Below are 15,482 nucleotides of genomic sequence, written 5' to 3'. Positions count from 1 at the left end.
GTGCACAGAGTGTGTGTGGAATTTCTGTGCCAGATGTTTCCAGCAATGAATCTCCATTTTCCATGTCCACACAAAGAATTCCTTGTGCGGGGTCCAGACAGAATGCACTGCCGTCTCCTAGACGGCGCATCCCTGTGCAGTACTAGCGCCGTCATAATATGTCCCGCAGTGTCCAGAATCTCTGTGTGGACATTCCAACATGTGAACAAAGCTTAAAGGGGTACTCCGGTGGAAAACTATTTTTTTTAATCAACGGGTGCCAGAAAGTTAAACAGATTTGTAAATTACTTCTTAAAAAAAAAATCTTAACCCTTCCAGTACTTATCAGCTGCTGTATACTACAGAGGAAGTGGAGTTGTTCTTTTCTGTCTGACCACAGTGCTCTCTGCTGACACCTCTGTCCATGTCTGGAACTGGCCGGGGGCAGGAGAGGTTTACTATGGGGATTTACTACTACTCTGCACAGTTCCTGACATGGACAGTCGTGTCAGCAGAGAGGGCTGTGCTCAGATAGGAAAAAAATTCAAAAAGAAAAGAACTTGCTCTGTAGTATACAGCAGCTGATAAGTACTGGAAGATTAAGGATTAAGATTTTTAAATAAAAGTAATTTACAAATTTGTTTAACTTTCTGGCACCAATAGATTAAAAAGAAATATTTTCCATCAGAGCTCCCCTTTGTGTGTGTGTGTGTGTGTGTGTGTGTGTGGGGGGGGGGGGGATGGGTAAATACATTTTACTGAATATACCACCAACATACAAATTCTTAGCACTTACAATACAACAGTTTTTTAAATATATATTATATTTACTGAAACCAAACTGTTTATGTGGAACTTCAAGTGGCTGACACATTTGCAAATAGGTTTCTGTTATCTCTATCTGTTTTTGTTTTTTATGTAGTCTTTCTCAATCGCTTCATAATGTGTTAGGAGCTATTCTAGGAAACATAGAATTTCCCCAAAACAGAGGGGGTTGTCAGTATTAGCAAACAATGGGCTATGCTGTCCTTATCTGCGAAAAGGAGTAGGGAGCAAATTAGTCCAGAGCCTGTTATGTGAATCGTTCCTTGGGGGTGGGGCTAAATGTAGCTGATCTTATCTTAGTACCCATTGGTTAGTAGAAAACTAAAAAAAAAATATCTTCTCCCTTTATTATTGGAACTAAGTATAGTTATGGTCCGGGTAAATATCATTTAAATAAGTAGAGTCAGCAGCTATCAACTTATCATAAAGTATTGGTCTCAAAGTCATATCCTTATTAATAAAAGTGTGTACTAATGTACTCCCCTGTTACAGAATTCACTTTATAGACATTTACTGTATGTAGATTCCAAATTACATTGGAATCAACATGAAGTCAAAGATATGGAAACAAAATTCCCAAGGAAATGATTACAGAATAAATGCAACAGGATTTTTTTTAGATTTATGCAAAACTTATTCACTGTAAAAATAATGGACATAATAAAATTAAAGGGGTTTTCCGCTGCCCTGCTTCGGAAACTCTGCTCCCCAGCGTCCGGAAGTTTATTGTTCCGAACGCTGCATGTGGGCTTCCGTGTTCAGGGCCGCCCCTCGTATAGACTTTCGTTGAGGGGGCGGGTGTGACGTCACGAGGGGGCGGGCGTGACGTCATGAGGGGCGGTCCTGAACACGGAAGCCCGCACGCAGCGTTCGGAACAAGAAACTTTTGGACACTGCGGAGCGGAGCATCCGAAGCAGGGCAGCGGAGTACCCCTTTAAAAGGGTTATCTGGCCTAAGACATCTTATCCCCTATACTCTCCGAAAGCCCTTGTTTTCTGGACTGAAGACATGACTCCAGGCCACGCCCCTCATGATTCCACGCCCCTACCATTCATGACAATTGGGATATTTAGGGAAGAATGAGTTTTATTTATACCATGCTGCCATGTGCTGAACAATGCCATAGGCAGAGAAGCAGACAACAAAAGAATACAGCAGCTTTTGCAGACTTTCTGTGTAGAGAGAGAGAGTCTACTGTGTTACGTAATGTTTTAGAAAAAAAAACTCTGGTCAGAGAACTGGCAGGAGTGCTGTGGGAGGGAATGAGCAGGAGGACTGTGATGAAGAGCTGAGGGCAAGCAATGCATTCTGGGTATTGCAATACTGAGCAACTGTTCAACCAGGAAACAAGATGATTATCTGACATAGGAAGAGACCCACATGTGCATAAAACAAATGGAATTGGAATTGGGCAGACAGGTAAGAAATGCTATTTGCTTCTGCATTTTTTTTTATTGCCTGATGTCAGAATACCCCCTTAAAGGGGTACTCCGTTGCTCATAGTTTGGAACAAACTATTCCGAACGCTGGAGCTGGTGCCGGGAGCTCGTGACGTCATAGCCCCGCCCCCTCAATGCAAGTCTATCCATCACGCCCCTCCCATAGACTTGCATTGAGGGGGCGGGGCTATGACGTCACAAGCTCCCAGCGCCGGCTCCAGCGTTCAGAACAGTTTGTTCCAAACGCTGAGCAGCGGAGTATCCCTTTAATACATTTAAGGGGGTATACTTTTAAAAGGGATGAGCATATAGAATGTGACCAGGGTGGTGAAGGTTTAACAGAGTGACAGACTGGCAGTGGACATGGAGATTCTGTTTCGGAGATGTTTAGCAAAATCCACTTGCGTCTGGGACAAAACTTGGTTTATGATAGATTTTGGCAGCCAGCCCTAGACAGAAGATAAAAGAAATGTATTATTATCTAAAACACTCAAGGGACTCCCAAAAAGCAATTATGGTTATTGAGTACCATGCTCTTGTATAATGATGCTGTTTGGTGGCATTATGTAGGAACTGTACATGATATTTTGACTAAAGAAACTGGAGATTGCTTTCAGATTGTAATGCAAAAAAAAATTATAATAATTTTGAAGTCTAGTAAAATGAATCGGTCACTTAGCCAACTTGTGAGCCAAGCTATCATCCCAAGGAAGTAACACAAGTCGTGGGTATTGATGCAAAATAATTTATTCTTACAGCATAAGAAATCAAAGAAAATAAATATAAAGCAAGACGCGTTTCGGGTGACTCCCAAAACGTGTCTTGCTTTATATTTATTTTCTTTGATTTGTTATGCTGTAAGAATAAATTATTTTGCATCAATACCCACGACTTGGGTTACTTCCTTGGGAGCGCCAACGCAGCTTTTTTCCTCCAATACCTCTGCATTACTCTACGGACTCTCCTCTGGGCTCTGTCCTCACGCTGCTGGCCTGCATACCAAGCTACCATCACCGGCAAGGAACATGCTACCCCCACCTGGGTACCCACCTATTCTGGATAAAGACCTACACCGCACCCGGCGCTACCTCCACTTTTTTCCTCCATTTTATTGCTCTTTAAGCTATCATTCCAGCATCACTAGACACACAGGATACTAGACTCCTGAGTATAAGCCAAGGTTGTTGATAACAGGCCCACAAATGAATAATGTTGGGCGCGAATATTCGCATTTCGAATTTTTATCGCAAATTCGCGAATATTGCGAATATATTCTCTATATATTTGAAATTATGAATATTCCCTTTTTTCATATTTGCATATGTGAATATTCCCATATTCCTTCTTTTCACTTACGGGCCAATTAGAATGATGCAAATACACTTGTCAGAGGTTATCAACAACATCCCTAGCAACCAATAGTAAAGTTGCCCACCCCCTCACTGTTTCTTACTCGAATATGCGAATATAACGAATATGCGAAATTCGCGAATATAGGACGAATATTCGTCTATATATGTTCGCGAAATATCGCGAATTCGAATATGGCTAATGCCGCTCATCACTACAAATGAATGGGTTTTAAGTGTAATAGATGCACAACGAATAATATCTACATACCTTTAGATCAATGCTGAGAAGCCAAGTTAGTTTGGTTTTTGAGGGGTCTTCACGCACTGGGTGGAGAACCATACATGTTGGGCCGTTCTCTGCCCTGGGGAGAAGAATATGAACACATAATTAATATTACTGTTATCTAAGTTATCATTCCATAGTTTATAACATGCTATGTGACTTGTTTTAAGATACTTTGCCCACTTTGTAATTTCCACCATTCTCCCCCTACACTTTCTGCACTTTAGATATTCAAAGATTAGCCAGTGACAGGTTCACCCTCCCTTTATGAAATATCCCCTATTTATTAAACATGGCTGGACCTTTCTGCCTTTTGCCTTATTATTATTATATAGGAATTTACTTGAAGGAGTAGTCCAGTGGTGATTCAGTGGTGAGCAACTTATCCCCTATCCTAAGGATAGGGGATAAGTTGCAGATCGCGGGGGGTCCGACCCCTGGGGCCCCCCGCGATCTCCTGTACGGAGCCCCGACAGCCCGCTGGAAGGGGGCGTGTCGACCTCCGCACGAGGCGGTGGCCTACACGCCCCCTCAATACAACTCTATGGCAGAGCCGAAGCGCTGCCTTCGGCAATCTCCGGCTCTGCCATAGAGATGTATTGAGGGGGCGTGTTGACCACCGCCTCGTGCGGGGGTTGACACCCGCTATCTCGATGGAGAGCCGGGGCCCCGTACAGAGAGATCGCAGGGGGCCCCAGCGGTCGGACCCCCCGCGATCTCAAACTTATCCCCTATCCTTAGGATAGGGGATAAGTTTTTCACCACTGGACTACCCCTTTAAAGGACACCTGTAATTTTAGGTAAAGCATACCCTTCACATCCAACAAAAATTTTTTTTTTATGTATCACTCAGTATCATTTTTTTGTGTCTAGCTTCATTTTTTTTTAATTAGACTTTTAGTTTAGCTCACTACTCTGAATTCTTCTCAAAGGGAGGGGGCGTGGCCTCACTGTGCAGGTCTCTTCCCCCTCCTTCAGTATCCTGTCTGCTCACATCTCCCCTAGCATTAGCAAAACTACAACTTCCAGCTTGTCCTCACTGACAGTAGCGGGACAGAAGCTGACAGTGGGAGGATTTTTCCTCCAGCTCTGAGCCCTGTGCTCACAGCTGTCAATTAAGGAAGTGTGTCCATGACATAGGTGATGATGCATGGACACAGCAAGACTAGTATGTGTCCAAGCAGGCGGGGGGGGGGGGGGGGCAGTTGTTTGACTGCCTTTTTCAGTATGAAATACTGAAAATTTTCCAATGAAAGCAATTGCAACAACATATCAAAAGTTTTTGTATCTGCTGACAGTGCCCATTTAAGGTGAAAATGGGCTTGTCCTTAAGGGGTTAATAAGATATATTACATACTTTCTCAAATTCACTTGTACACCTGGTTTATGCATCGTTTGTTGAAACAACACAAAAAATAAAAATAGACATAAAGGGAAACAAAATAACTAAATACCCCAACCATCAAGGTTGTCTCATTCTAACATATTCATTTACATCATTCAGGAAAGGAAAGAGCATGGCCCCAAAACATCAAAGTATTGTTTAACAGCTGATCTGATAAGTGATTGCCCTTCCATCAGTTACTTTCTATGAGGCATAGACAATGTTTGCTATTACGTCCTCCATTGCAGTTAGATATAATCTCAATGTTATAAAGCCTATTTACAAAATCTTATACCTTACATATCCCTTCTGTTCTGGCATTGACCCAAATCTGGTTGACATTCCAGCTAGAATACAGGTGGACCCCCGCCTCTTGCTGCATCTCACGCTCACAAAGTCCCGTGGTCCTACGATATTCCCGGCGGTTTCTGCCGCTTTCTCGTGTGTGATCATTGTGTCCTTTCCAATCTTCTGGAGAATCTGCGGGAAAGAGAACAATATGATGTAGTCAAGTTTCATTCAAGGGGTTACATGAGTTTAGAAATAAAGTTTTTTTTTTGTTTGTTTGAGGGTACGTTCCCACACGGCGTATTTTGCTGCGTATTTGCTGCGTATTTGGTGCTGCGTATTTTCCTACCCATTGACTTCAACAGAGAAAATAAAATACGCAGCAGCAAATACGCAGCAAATACGCCGTGTGGGAATGTACCCTTAGGGTACATTCCCACACGGCGTATTTGCTGCTTATTTGCTGCTGCGTATTTTATTTTCTCTGTTGAAGTCAATGGGTAGGAAAATACGCAGCACCAAATACGCAGCAAATACGCAGCAAAATACGCCGTGTGGGAACGTACCCTTAGGCAAGAAAAAGCACGATTATTGCCTGAAAATTGCAACTCTACACCATTCGCTAGAAAGAGCCTGAGCGGTTGTACTTGACGCAGCCAATAAACAAGAGTGGCGCTGTGTTTGGAAAAATACATCACAAATACAACATTTCACTGTGAGGTATTGTTATAAAAATGTATGCTATTAATTTGTATTTAATCTAAGCAGGCCCAGATTTCTTACATGTTTTTCAGGGCAGGTGGTGTTTTTTTCTGATTTAGAGCTCCAAATCCTTTACTACCTTTTCCACATTCATGCAGTAACATTATTAAAGGGGTGAAAACACATTTTGTTTTATCAACTGGTGCCAGAAAGTAAAATAGATTTGTAAATTACTTCTATTAAAAAATCTTAATCCTTCCAGTACCTATCAGCTGCTGTATGCTCCAGAGATTTTTTTTCTTTTTGAATTTCTTTTCTGTCTTGTCCACAGTGCTCTCTGCTGACACCTCTTTCTGTCTCAGGAACTGTCCAGAGTAGGATAAGTTTGCAATAGGGATTTGCTTCTGCTCTGGACAGTTCATAAAATGGACAGAGGTGTCAGCAGAGAGCACTGTGATCAGACTGGAAAGGAAATTCAAATAGAAAAAAAAAATCCTGTGGAGCAAACAGCAGCTGATAAGTACTGGAATGATTAAGATATTTTAATAGAAGTCATTTACAAATCTTTTAACTTTCTGGCACCAGTTGATAAAAATAAATAAATAAATGTTTTCCACTGGAATAATCCTTTAAATAGTCTGTCTGAAGCTACCACTAGGGGGAGCTCAGTGCATAGAGTTTTCTACAACTCTTCTCGAAGTGGCCAACACTGCCTCAAGTGGCCATTCAAAGAATTTTAGGATGTAAATTAATGTTTTCTCCTGAACTGATCAGACCGAGGGGGTCCTGACATGAGAACTAGGGGTGAGCAGCTGTAGAACAACATTTTTACCAACATTGAGAGGTATAAACTTTTGTCTAGAAAACAAAGGGAGCTTGCATTATTATTTACAAAAAAAACTACCATATTTTTCGTCCTATAGGACGCACCGGCGTATAAGACGCACCCAATTTATAGGTGCAAAATCTAAAAAAATAAAGATTTTGAACAGCCGTTGGCTGTCCGGGCATGCTGGGAGTTGTAGTTTTGCAACATCTGGAGGTCCGCAGATTGAAGACCACTGCATAGGAGGTAATACTCACGTGTCCCCGCCGCTCTGGACCCGTCACCGCTGCCCTGAATGTCGCTCCATCGCTGTCGCCGTGTCCCCGTCGCTCTGGAACGTCTCTGCTGCCGGCCGGGTAGCCTCGCTCTCCGTCGCCGCCATCACGTCGTTACGCACGCCGACGAACGTACGCGACAACGTGATGATGAGGAAGGAGAGCGCCGGCCATACAGGGGATCCCTGAACGGAGAAGACACCGAGGAGGCAGGTAAGGTCCCCCCCCCGGTGTCCTGTAAGCACTAACCCGGCTATTCAGTCGGGCTGTTCGGGACCGCCGCGGTGAAATCGCGACGGTCCCGAACAGCCCGACTAAACAGCCGGGTTAGTGTCACTTTCCCTTCAGACGCGGCGGTCAGCTTTGATCGCCGCGTCTGAAGGGTTAATACAGGGCATCACAACGATCGGTGATGTCCTGTATTAGCCGCGGGTCCCGGCCGTTGATGGCCGCAGGGACCGACCCGATAGGGGTGTATTCGCCGTATAAGATGCACCGACTTTTTCCCCCCAGTTTTGGGGAAGAAAAAAATGCGTCTTATACGGTAAAAAATACGGTAATTGTCCACTTGTGTTGCAAACATTGAGCTTTCTCTTCCCGGCCTAAATATTCTACCACGATTACTTATATAAATGACAAATACAGTAAAGAAGGTCTGGGCCCATGGAGCTGTAACTGAGATTAGAAAATAGCAGACGGCAGGAATGTGTTTTCATAGACCACAGAACAGATACCAAGGCCATAGTGATAACAGACCAAGGGAAAACATGATAGGAGTCTGCTTCATGCCAAAAAAAAAAAAACAGCAACAATAATCTGAGTACACTGGGAGGTAATTTATTAGTAATGTGAAAAATTTAAAATTTTTAAGCACTTTATTACCCAAGAGACATAATATTGTTTGGAATATATTGCTTTCTTAGGCTGGATTCACACCACGTTTGTTTTTGCAATACAGTTACCGAATCAGGTTTTTGATTTAAAAAAAAACGGATTCCTCAAATCCGTATACGGTTTGAAGAATGATGTCCGGTTGCTTTAAGAAAAAAGTATACGTTTTTAACTTTTCACTCCATTATGAATAAAGTTTCACTTGTTTGATTGAAATTCCAAGAAAAAAACCTGTGCAAAGATAAAAACCGTATGGTGCAAACCCATCCTATTGACTCCCATGTAAAAAAAAACAAAAAAAAAAACAACTTATACTTTTCAATACGGTTTTTCACCCGGACCAAAAACCGTGTTATGCTACGGTTTTGGGTACAGGAAAAAAAATGGCAAAACCGTACAGGATGCAAACCGAACACAACCGGATGCATCTTTTGGCATAGGGTTTTCAATGGACAGTCAATGCATACGGTTTTCAATACGCTTCCGTACGGTTTTCGAATTGAAAACGTATACGGGAACTGTATTGCAATAACGTGTTAATAGCCCAGCCTTAAAGGGGTACTCCCGTGGAAAACTTTTTTTTTTTAAATCAACTGGTGCCAGAAAGTTAAACACATTTGTAAATCACTTCAATTAAACAAATTAAATCCTTCCAGTACTTTTTAGGGGCTGTACACTAAAGAGAAATCCTGCTCAGACTGAAGGGGTCCTGATATGAGAACTAGGGGTGAGCAGCTGGAACAACATTTTTACCAACACTGAGAGATATAAACTTTTGTCTAGAAAACAAAGGCAGCTTGCATTATTATTTACGGAAAAAAAACTAAATGTCCACTTGTGTTGCAAACGTTGCACTGTCTCTTCCCGGCCTAAATATTCTACCTCTGCTGTCCTAAAATGGACACCAGAGGTCAGCAGAGAGCACTGTGGTCATGACATCAGAGGAAATGCATTTCTTTTTTGGATTTCTCTTTAGTATACAGCCCCTAAAAAGTACTGGAAGGATTAAGATTTTTTAATAGAAGTGATTTACAAATCTGTTTAACTTTCTGGCACCAGTTGACTTAAAAAAAAAAAAAAGTTTTCCACCGGAGTACCCCTTTAAAGCGGTATTCCAGACTTGTAAAACAAAAATAATATGCTCTTGTGGTGAGTGACTGGCTGAGCTATGGGGGACAAGCTTGCAGAAATGTCTGAACTATAATGTTATTAATATAAATTTAAATATATCACGCCCCTTCTTCGAGAGGTGCCCAAGTAGGATACCCAATCCTTCTGATATTCAATAGAAATACTTGGCACTCATATTCCGCAAACCTTCTGCAACACACAATTGACGTTTCAGTCTGTAATAGACCTTTATCAGAATCTGGATTGCTGCGGAGGTAGGTATAGGTACATGACGGCTAGTTGCCAAGAAAGGAGAACATGAAAATGCGACCTATAGTCACCGGTGTGCTAGCACACGGGCGTCTATAGGTCGCATTTTCATGTTCTCCTTTCCCGGCAATTGCCCGTCATGTACCTATACCTACCTCCGCAGCAATCCAGATTCTGATGAAGGTCTATTACAGACTGAAACGTCAATTGTGTGTTATATAAGGATTGCGGAATAAAAATCATTCAACTATATGAGTGTCAAGTTTTTCTATTGCATAATGTTATTAATCCTGCACAGCGAACGGTGTTAACGAAAAAAAACAAAACAGTAAATGCCAGAATTGCAGATTTTTGGTCACATAATGCATGGAAACAAAAATAAGTAAAAAGCAACCATCTACTCTAAAATGATACCGATACAAACTACAGATCACAGCGCAAAAAATGAGCCCTCTATGGTCCCTGGACAATTTTGACATATACAGTATATATTTTAAGTTTTTTAACAGTAGTAAAATAAAACAAAAAGCTAATAAAATGGGGCACCACTGTTTTCGTACTGACCCATAGAATTAAGATAATGTTTCAGTTTCACTGTAAAAGTACATAAATTTCACAAATATTATGTTTTCAATTTCGCAGGTAACATAAAAAGTGTCATTACAAAGTACAATTTGACCTGCAAAAAAATAAGCCTTTTGTGTCGCAGTGAATGGAAAAATAATAAAAGTTATGGCTATTAGAAGGAAAGGAGGGGAAAAAAAGAATTGGCCTGGTCGTTAAGACCCAGAGCAGTTCAGTGTCAGATGAGCTATGATTAGCTAGGCTGCACATACCCCCCCTCAGCACTCCAGACTGCATTTCCTGCTTTTGGACTTCTGTCAGGCCAGCAGGAGTTCAAGGTCTGAGCAAGAGATGGGGGGAAATGTGCTCTGAAAAGAGAGACACCTAGTGGCAGCTTTTTAAAACTAAAACATAAAACATAGAAAACTAATTTTTTTTTAAAACAAAAAAAAATCTTAGAAAGATTTTTTATTTACCATAAGGAGTGCAATAGCAAAAGTTATTTTTAATGACATTGCCCATTTAAAGAAAAAAATCCAGCAAGATCATTTACTCTTCACTTGTCAACCCAACGGTGGTCCCCAACCCACCAGGGGTGCCATGGCATTTGGTCGGGAAGATGGCTAAAGGATACGTTAGGACCCCTTTGGATAGCATCACCACAGGTGTCCTAGCATGTCCTAAGAACTGAATTCTCTAGGTCTCCCAACCTCTAGACACGGTACCTGTGGACATTAGAGGCCGAGAGCATCTCTTGAGTGACGTCATCGTGCAAGTCCTGAAGGTAGAAATGCTCCCAGCCTCTAGTAGCTGCAGAAGGAAGCGACCTAGAACATGAAAAGATGGTGGAGACTGAGTATGTGTTTGTTTGTTTTTTACACCTTTTAATGGGGATCATATCTACAGCTAGCTAACTCCAGGGGGTCCTATATACAGGAGGCAAGCTACCTACAGGAGGACCCGCCAATGATCGCATAAATATCCGAATGGCCCTTGGCAGTAAACACCCCTAACCGAAGCCATCATATTACTGTGCAACTTCCTTTTCCATAAAGAGGAGCACCGAGGCAACTTCCTTGTGTCTAGTCTCTGCTTACATAGGAGTGAGCGCCTACAGTCAGCATTCAAAAGTGACCAAAACATCAGCCAGGAAGCATAGGAGCTGAGAAGTGGTCTGTGGTCACCACCTGCAGAATCACTCCTTTATTGGGGTGTCTTACTAATTGCCTATAATTTCCACCTGTTGTCTGTTCCATTTACACAACAGGATGTGAAATTGATTGTCAATCAGTGTTGCTTCCTGAGTGGACAGTGTGATTTCACAGAAGTGTGACTGACTTGGAGTTACATTGTGTTGTTTAAGTGTTCCCTTTATTTTTTTGAGCAGTGTATATGAAAACAGCAATGGGAAAGATTTATCAAAGTTGCTGAGTTGCCCATAGCAACCAATCAGATCGCTTCTTTCATTTTTCAGAGGCCTTTTCGAAAATGAAAGAAGCGATCTGATTGGTTGCTATGGGCAACTCAGCAACATTTCCTCTGGACAGGTTATGATAAATCTCCCCCAGTATGTCTACAATAAGGGCCAGAAAGCATCCTGGAGCCCAAGTAAATTAATGCAGATATCTTCTAATGTAGAAAACCATAAGCACTGGCGTCCTATGACAGGATTTTAGGTAAGGTGTCACATGACAAACTCTGGTGTGTGAAAGAGTTTTCCTTTAGGAATGTGTTCACACGTTAGTAAATAGCAGCAGGTTTCCCGCTGGGGGCAACCCATGGCGGGTTACGCTACCATTCATTTGAATGGGTACGCGGACTGTCCGTGGACCCATTCAAATGAATAGTAGCGTAACTCGCAGCCGATTGCCCGCAATTACTAGCACCTTTAAAGGAGGTGCTCTACTTTGGATAATCGAAGCAAAAATTTGTCTGTTTTGCCCATAGGGTTTTTACCTGACTGGTATTTTACCGGCACAGACGGTATTTTGGTCACCCTATGCAATCCGGAATGTTGCACCATAACCTATACCGGTGTTTCCCAACCAGAGCGCCTCCAACTGTTGCAAAACTACAACTCCCAGCATGCCCGGACAGCCTTTGGCTGTCCGGGCATGCTGGGAGTTGTAGTTTTACAACAGCTGGAGGTGACCCTGATTGGGAAACACTGACCTATACTATATACAACTGTGGTGGTCCTCAGGATTTGTAGTGTAGGGGTGTTGGAATAGTATTACAGGGTCTGGTGGTATTAACCCTTAGTTGTCGTGACTCCAGGGTGCGGTTTGCTTAATAGTAATGTTCCTGCCACCAACCAGCCCACAAATTTTCACGAATTTAATTAAAAAAAGCATTAAAAAAAGTCACATCAAAACAAAAAAGAATATTGTTAAAAACTACAGATCGGGGCGCAAAAATGGGCCCTCATACAGGCCCCCAAAAGGAGAAATAAAAAGGTTGTAGGGGTGAGAATAGGACAAAGTTTCCTCCCCCACATATGTGTTTCCTGTGATGTTATGCATAATTAATTATGCAAATTCGCATGGCTGATATTATTTTTTCAAGAAAGGGGGCAACCCTATTTTCCCATAGCAACCAATTACAGCTCAGCTTACATTTTACCAAAGCAATTTGAAAAATGAAACCTGTCCCACCTATATCTGTAAACGAGACACCTCCACTAGAGGCTTGATCTCAAGAATTTATATCCTAATATCTCCAGAGGACACGTCCCAACTACGACACCCATATATGACCAAGTGGGAATCTTATTTAGGGAAATCCCTCACCTTTGCACAATGGCAGGTCATATGGTCACGGGCAGCTAAGTCCTCGACTTGTATCACACACAAAGAGAACCAGTACAAAATCTTACTACATTGGCATCACACGCCTGAGCTGCTGCACCGCCTCTTCCAGCAGCTTTCACCCTCTTGTTGGAGGTGTAATAGAGATATTGGTTCAATACCACACATATTTTGGGACTGCCCACTTCTAAGACACTTTTGGCTGGAGGTGCAGTCACTAGTTAGGAGGGTTATAGGGTCCCACATCCCACTGTCAGCGGAGACATATCTTCTGAACATCCCCCCCCAGCGGAATCACTACCATTCAGTCTAAACTCTTCTTACATATACTCACTGCGGCCAAGTGTCTTGTGGCTCAGTGGTGGAGGAAAACTGATAGCCCCCCATTCCAGATGCTACTAGATAAAATTGGAGATATACTGAGAATGGAAAATATGTCCGCCATGGTGGAAAACAGACTGGACGCTTTTGATACTTTGTGGCGCCGGTGGGATGAATATGTGGAGTCCCTGAGAGTGGTCTGAGGCGGTGGTCGGACACTGAGGAGCTTGGGCCGAGTGGATACTTCTTTATTCTCTTTATCTTCCCTACTTATCCGTCCCTTTATATTCCATACTTACCTGTCTTTTTCACTATTAACTTTCTACCTCTTACAAACTTTTTACCTCCTGTTTTATTTTTTATTTTTTTTACATTATTTTACATCTTCATTGCATATTGCCTGGATTATTGACCATAAGCTGAGGTGTAATGGATCCGGAGTCAAGAGATATTATTAGTATCCTCTAATAGCACTTCATATTATCCTAGCTTCATTCTTTATTATCTGTTAGATAACGGCTTTTATCTAAGCTTCATGTCTCTGATGTGGGGTCTTCCCCGGATACTCACAGAGCCGACCTGAAATATTCTGGACTTTACAACATCTTTACAGCCGGATCTATGTTATCATATTGTAACCTGGTCTTTTTAATATGTAATGACTCTGTTTATGATTCTATGTACTTTTATTTTCTTATTCTCAAATATCTGTTTTAAAGAAAAATTCTTTAATAAAAAAACAGTTATAAAAAAAAGAAAAATGAAACCTGAGCTGTGATTGGTTGCTATTTGCAATGTAGGCATATTTTTGACATATGATTGATAAATCTACACCAAAGTGTCTCCCTACAGCTCCACCACAGGCCAAATGAAGAATTACACAGATTACTTGTTCACATCAATGGGTTGTCTTCAGTACCCCTTTAAAAGCACCCTACGTGCCCAACTATTTCACCACCTTTAGAACAATTCTCCTACCTTAATTTCTCTAACATTAGGGTTCCACTCTCCCATCTTCTCCATGTTGTCCACTAGTTCTCCATACACATTGTCCAGCGGCCTTTCCACTACCGCTTCCAGTTTAAAGACCTTTCCGATGTCTGGGAGGACTTTACTGAGAACTTTATCTCCATTTTCCTTTGCGAGTAAAAAAAAAAATGTTATTATTATTAGATTTTATTTTTTAACATGTGACCCTTTATATTAACCTTAGAGCTGATCATCCTAAGGGTGCGTTCAAACTACGGAATTCCGCGGTGTGAACTTAACATTAGTGTGAATGGGTCTCCGCGAGACCCGTTCACACTGCGGAATTTCTGCGGCGGACAATTCCGCCCCTGAAATTGTTACGCGCAAAGAAAGAACATGTTCATTCTTTGCGCGGATTCTGCGAGCACTGCATAGCCGTCAATGGTGACGATTCAGTGCCCCGCGGCCCTAGCGTCGAAGTATCCTCCGCTTGCGGAATTCAGCGAGCGGAGATTCCGCAGTGTAAACGCACCCTAATTCTGGCCCTACAGTATAGGCCAAAATGGGCTGTTGGCTTTTGGAGATACTGTAGAACAGTGGTCTCAAACTATGGCCCTCCAGTTGTGGCAAAACTTCAACTCCCAGCATGCCCGGACAGCCAATGGCTGTCCGGGCATGCTGGGAGTTGAACTTTTGCAACCTCTGGAGGACTGCACTTTGAAGACCACCACACAAAGGCCTTGATTTACCTTTCAGGGACAGTGCGGATCATCTGGAGAAGACAGACAGGCTTTGGCTGTTCGGGCGTGCTGGGAGTTGAAGTTTTGGAGTGCCACAGTTTGAGACCACTGCTATAGAATGATTGTACTGAAATTTGCCCAGCCTACAAATGGGACTGCAAATGGGAGGGGTTTATTGTAACCCAACCCAAAATTGGGGGGTTTGAGCACATTCTTCTGCATTCCCAGGGGTGGGGCTTAAATGCCCAGATTTTGGCAATAAAATATGGTAAATGGAGCAGGACTGGTGACCTAGTTTGTAACAAAGCCGTAGGGTCATTTCCAGAGACTATGTTTCTTTACACTAGAGTTGCACAGTAATTTTGTCAAGATGTTTTATGTAGGCCTAAAATTATATTCTGTCCATCTGTGGTCCAATTCTAGCCTTAACCCCTTAAGGACCAAGCGTTTTTCTAT

General features: G+C 42.3%; 1 protein-coding gene and 1 long non-coding RNA gene across 3 annotated transcripts in view; one reads left to right on the top strand and one right to left on the bottom strand.

Moving 5' to 3' along the window:
* Positions 1-2,443: 2,443 nt before the first annotated feature.
* Positions 2,444-15,482, bottom strand: part of STAR (steroidogenic acute regulatory protein) — a 30,939-nt gene continuing 17,900 nt past the window's right edge. The window contains exons 4-7 of the mRNA XM_056570900.1: positions 14,296-14,454; positions 5,559-5,743; positions 3,865-3,958; positions 2,444-2,693 (exon numbers count right to left, since the gene is read on the bottom strand). Coding sequence (XP_056426875.1) covers positions 2,580-2,693; positions 3,865-3,958; positions 5,559-5,743; positions 14,296-14,454 — 552 coding nt within the window. The 3' untranslated portion in view covers positions 2,444-2,579. The remainder of the gene's footprint in view (positions 2,694-3,864; positions 3,959-5,558; positions 5,744-14,295; positions 14,455-15,482) is intronic.
* Positions 11,737-15,482, top strand: part of LOC130367910 (uncharacterized) — a 225,494-nt gene continuing 221,748 nt past the window's right edge. For both annotated transcript variants that reach the window (XR_008892213.1, XR_008892214.1), the window contains exon 1: positions 11,737-11,865. This is a non-coding gene — a long non-coding RNA (uncharacterized LOC130367910). The remainder of the gene's footprint in view (positions 11,866-15,482) is intronic.

This window comes from Hyla sarda, chromosome 4, assembly GCF_029499605.1.
Source record: "Hyla sarda isolate aHylSar1 chromosome 4, aHylSar1.hap1, whole genome shotgun sequence".
In the NCBI taxonomy this organism is placed as follows: Eukaryota; Metazoa; Chordata; class Amphibia; order Anura; family Hylidae; genus Hyla; species Hyla sarda.
Note: the sequence above shows the minus strand (reverse complement) of the source record. Positions and strands in the feature narration are given on the sequence as shown.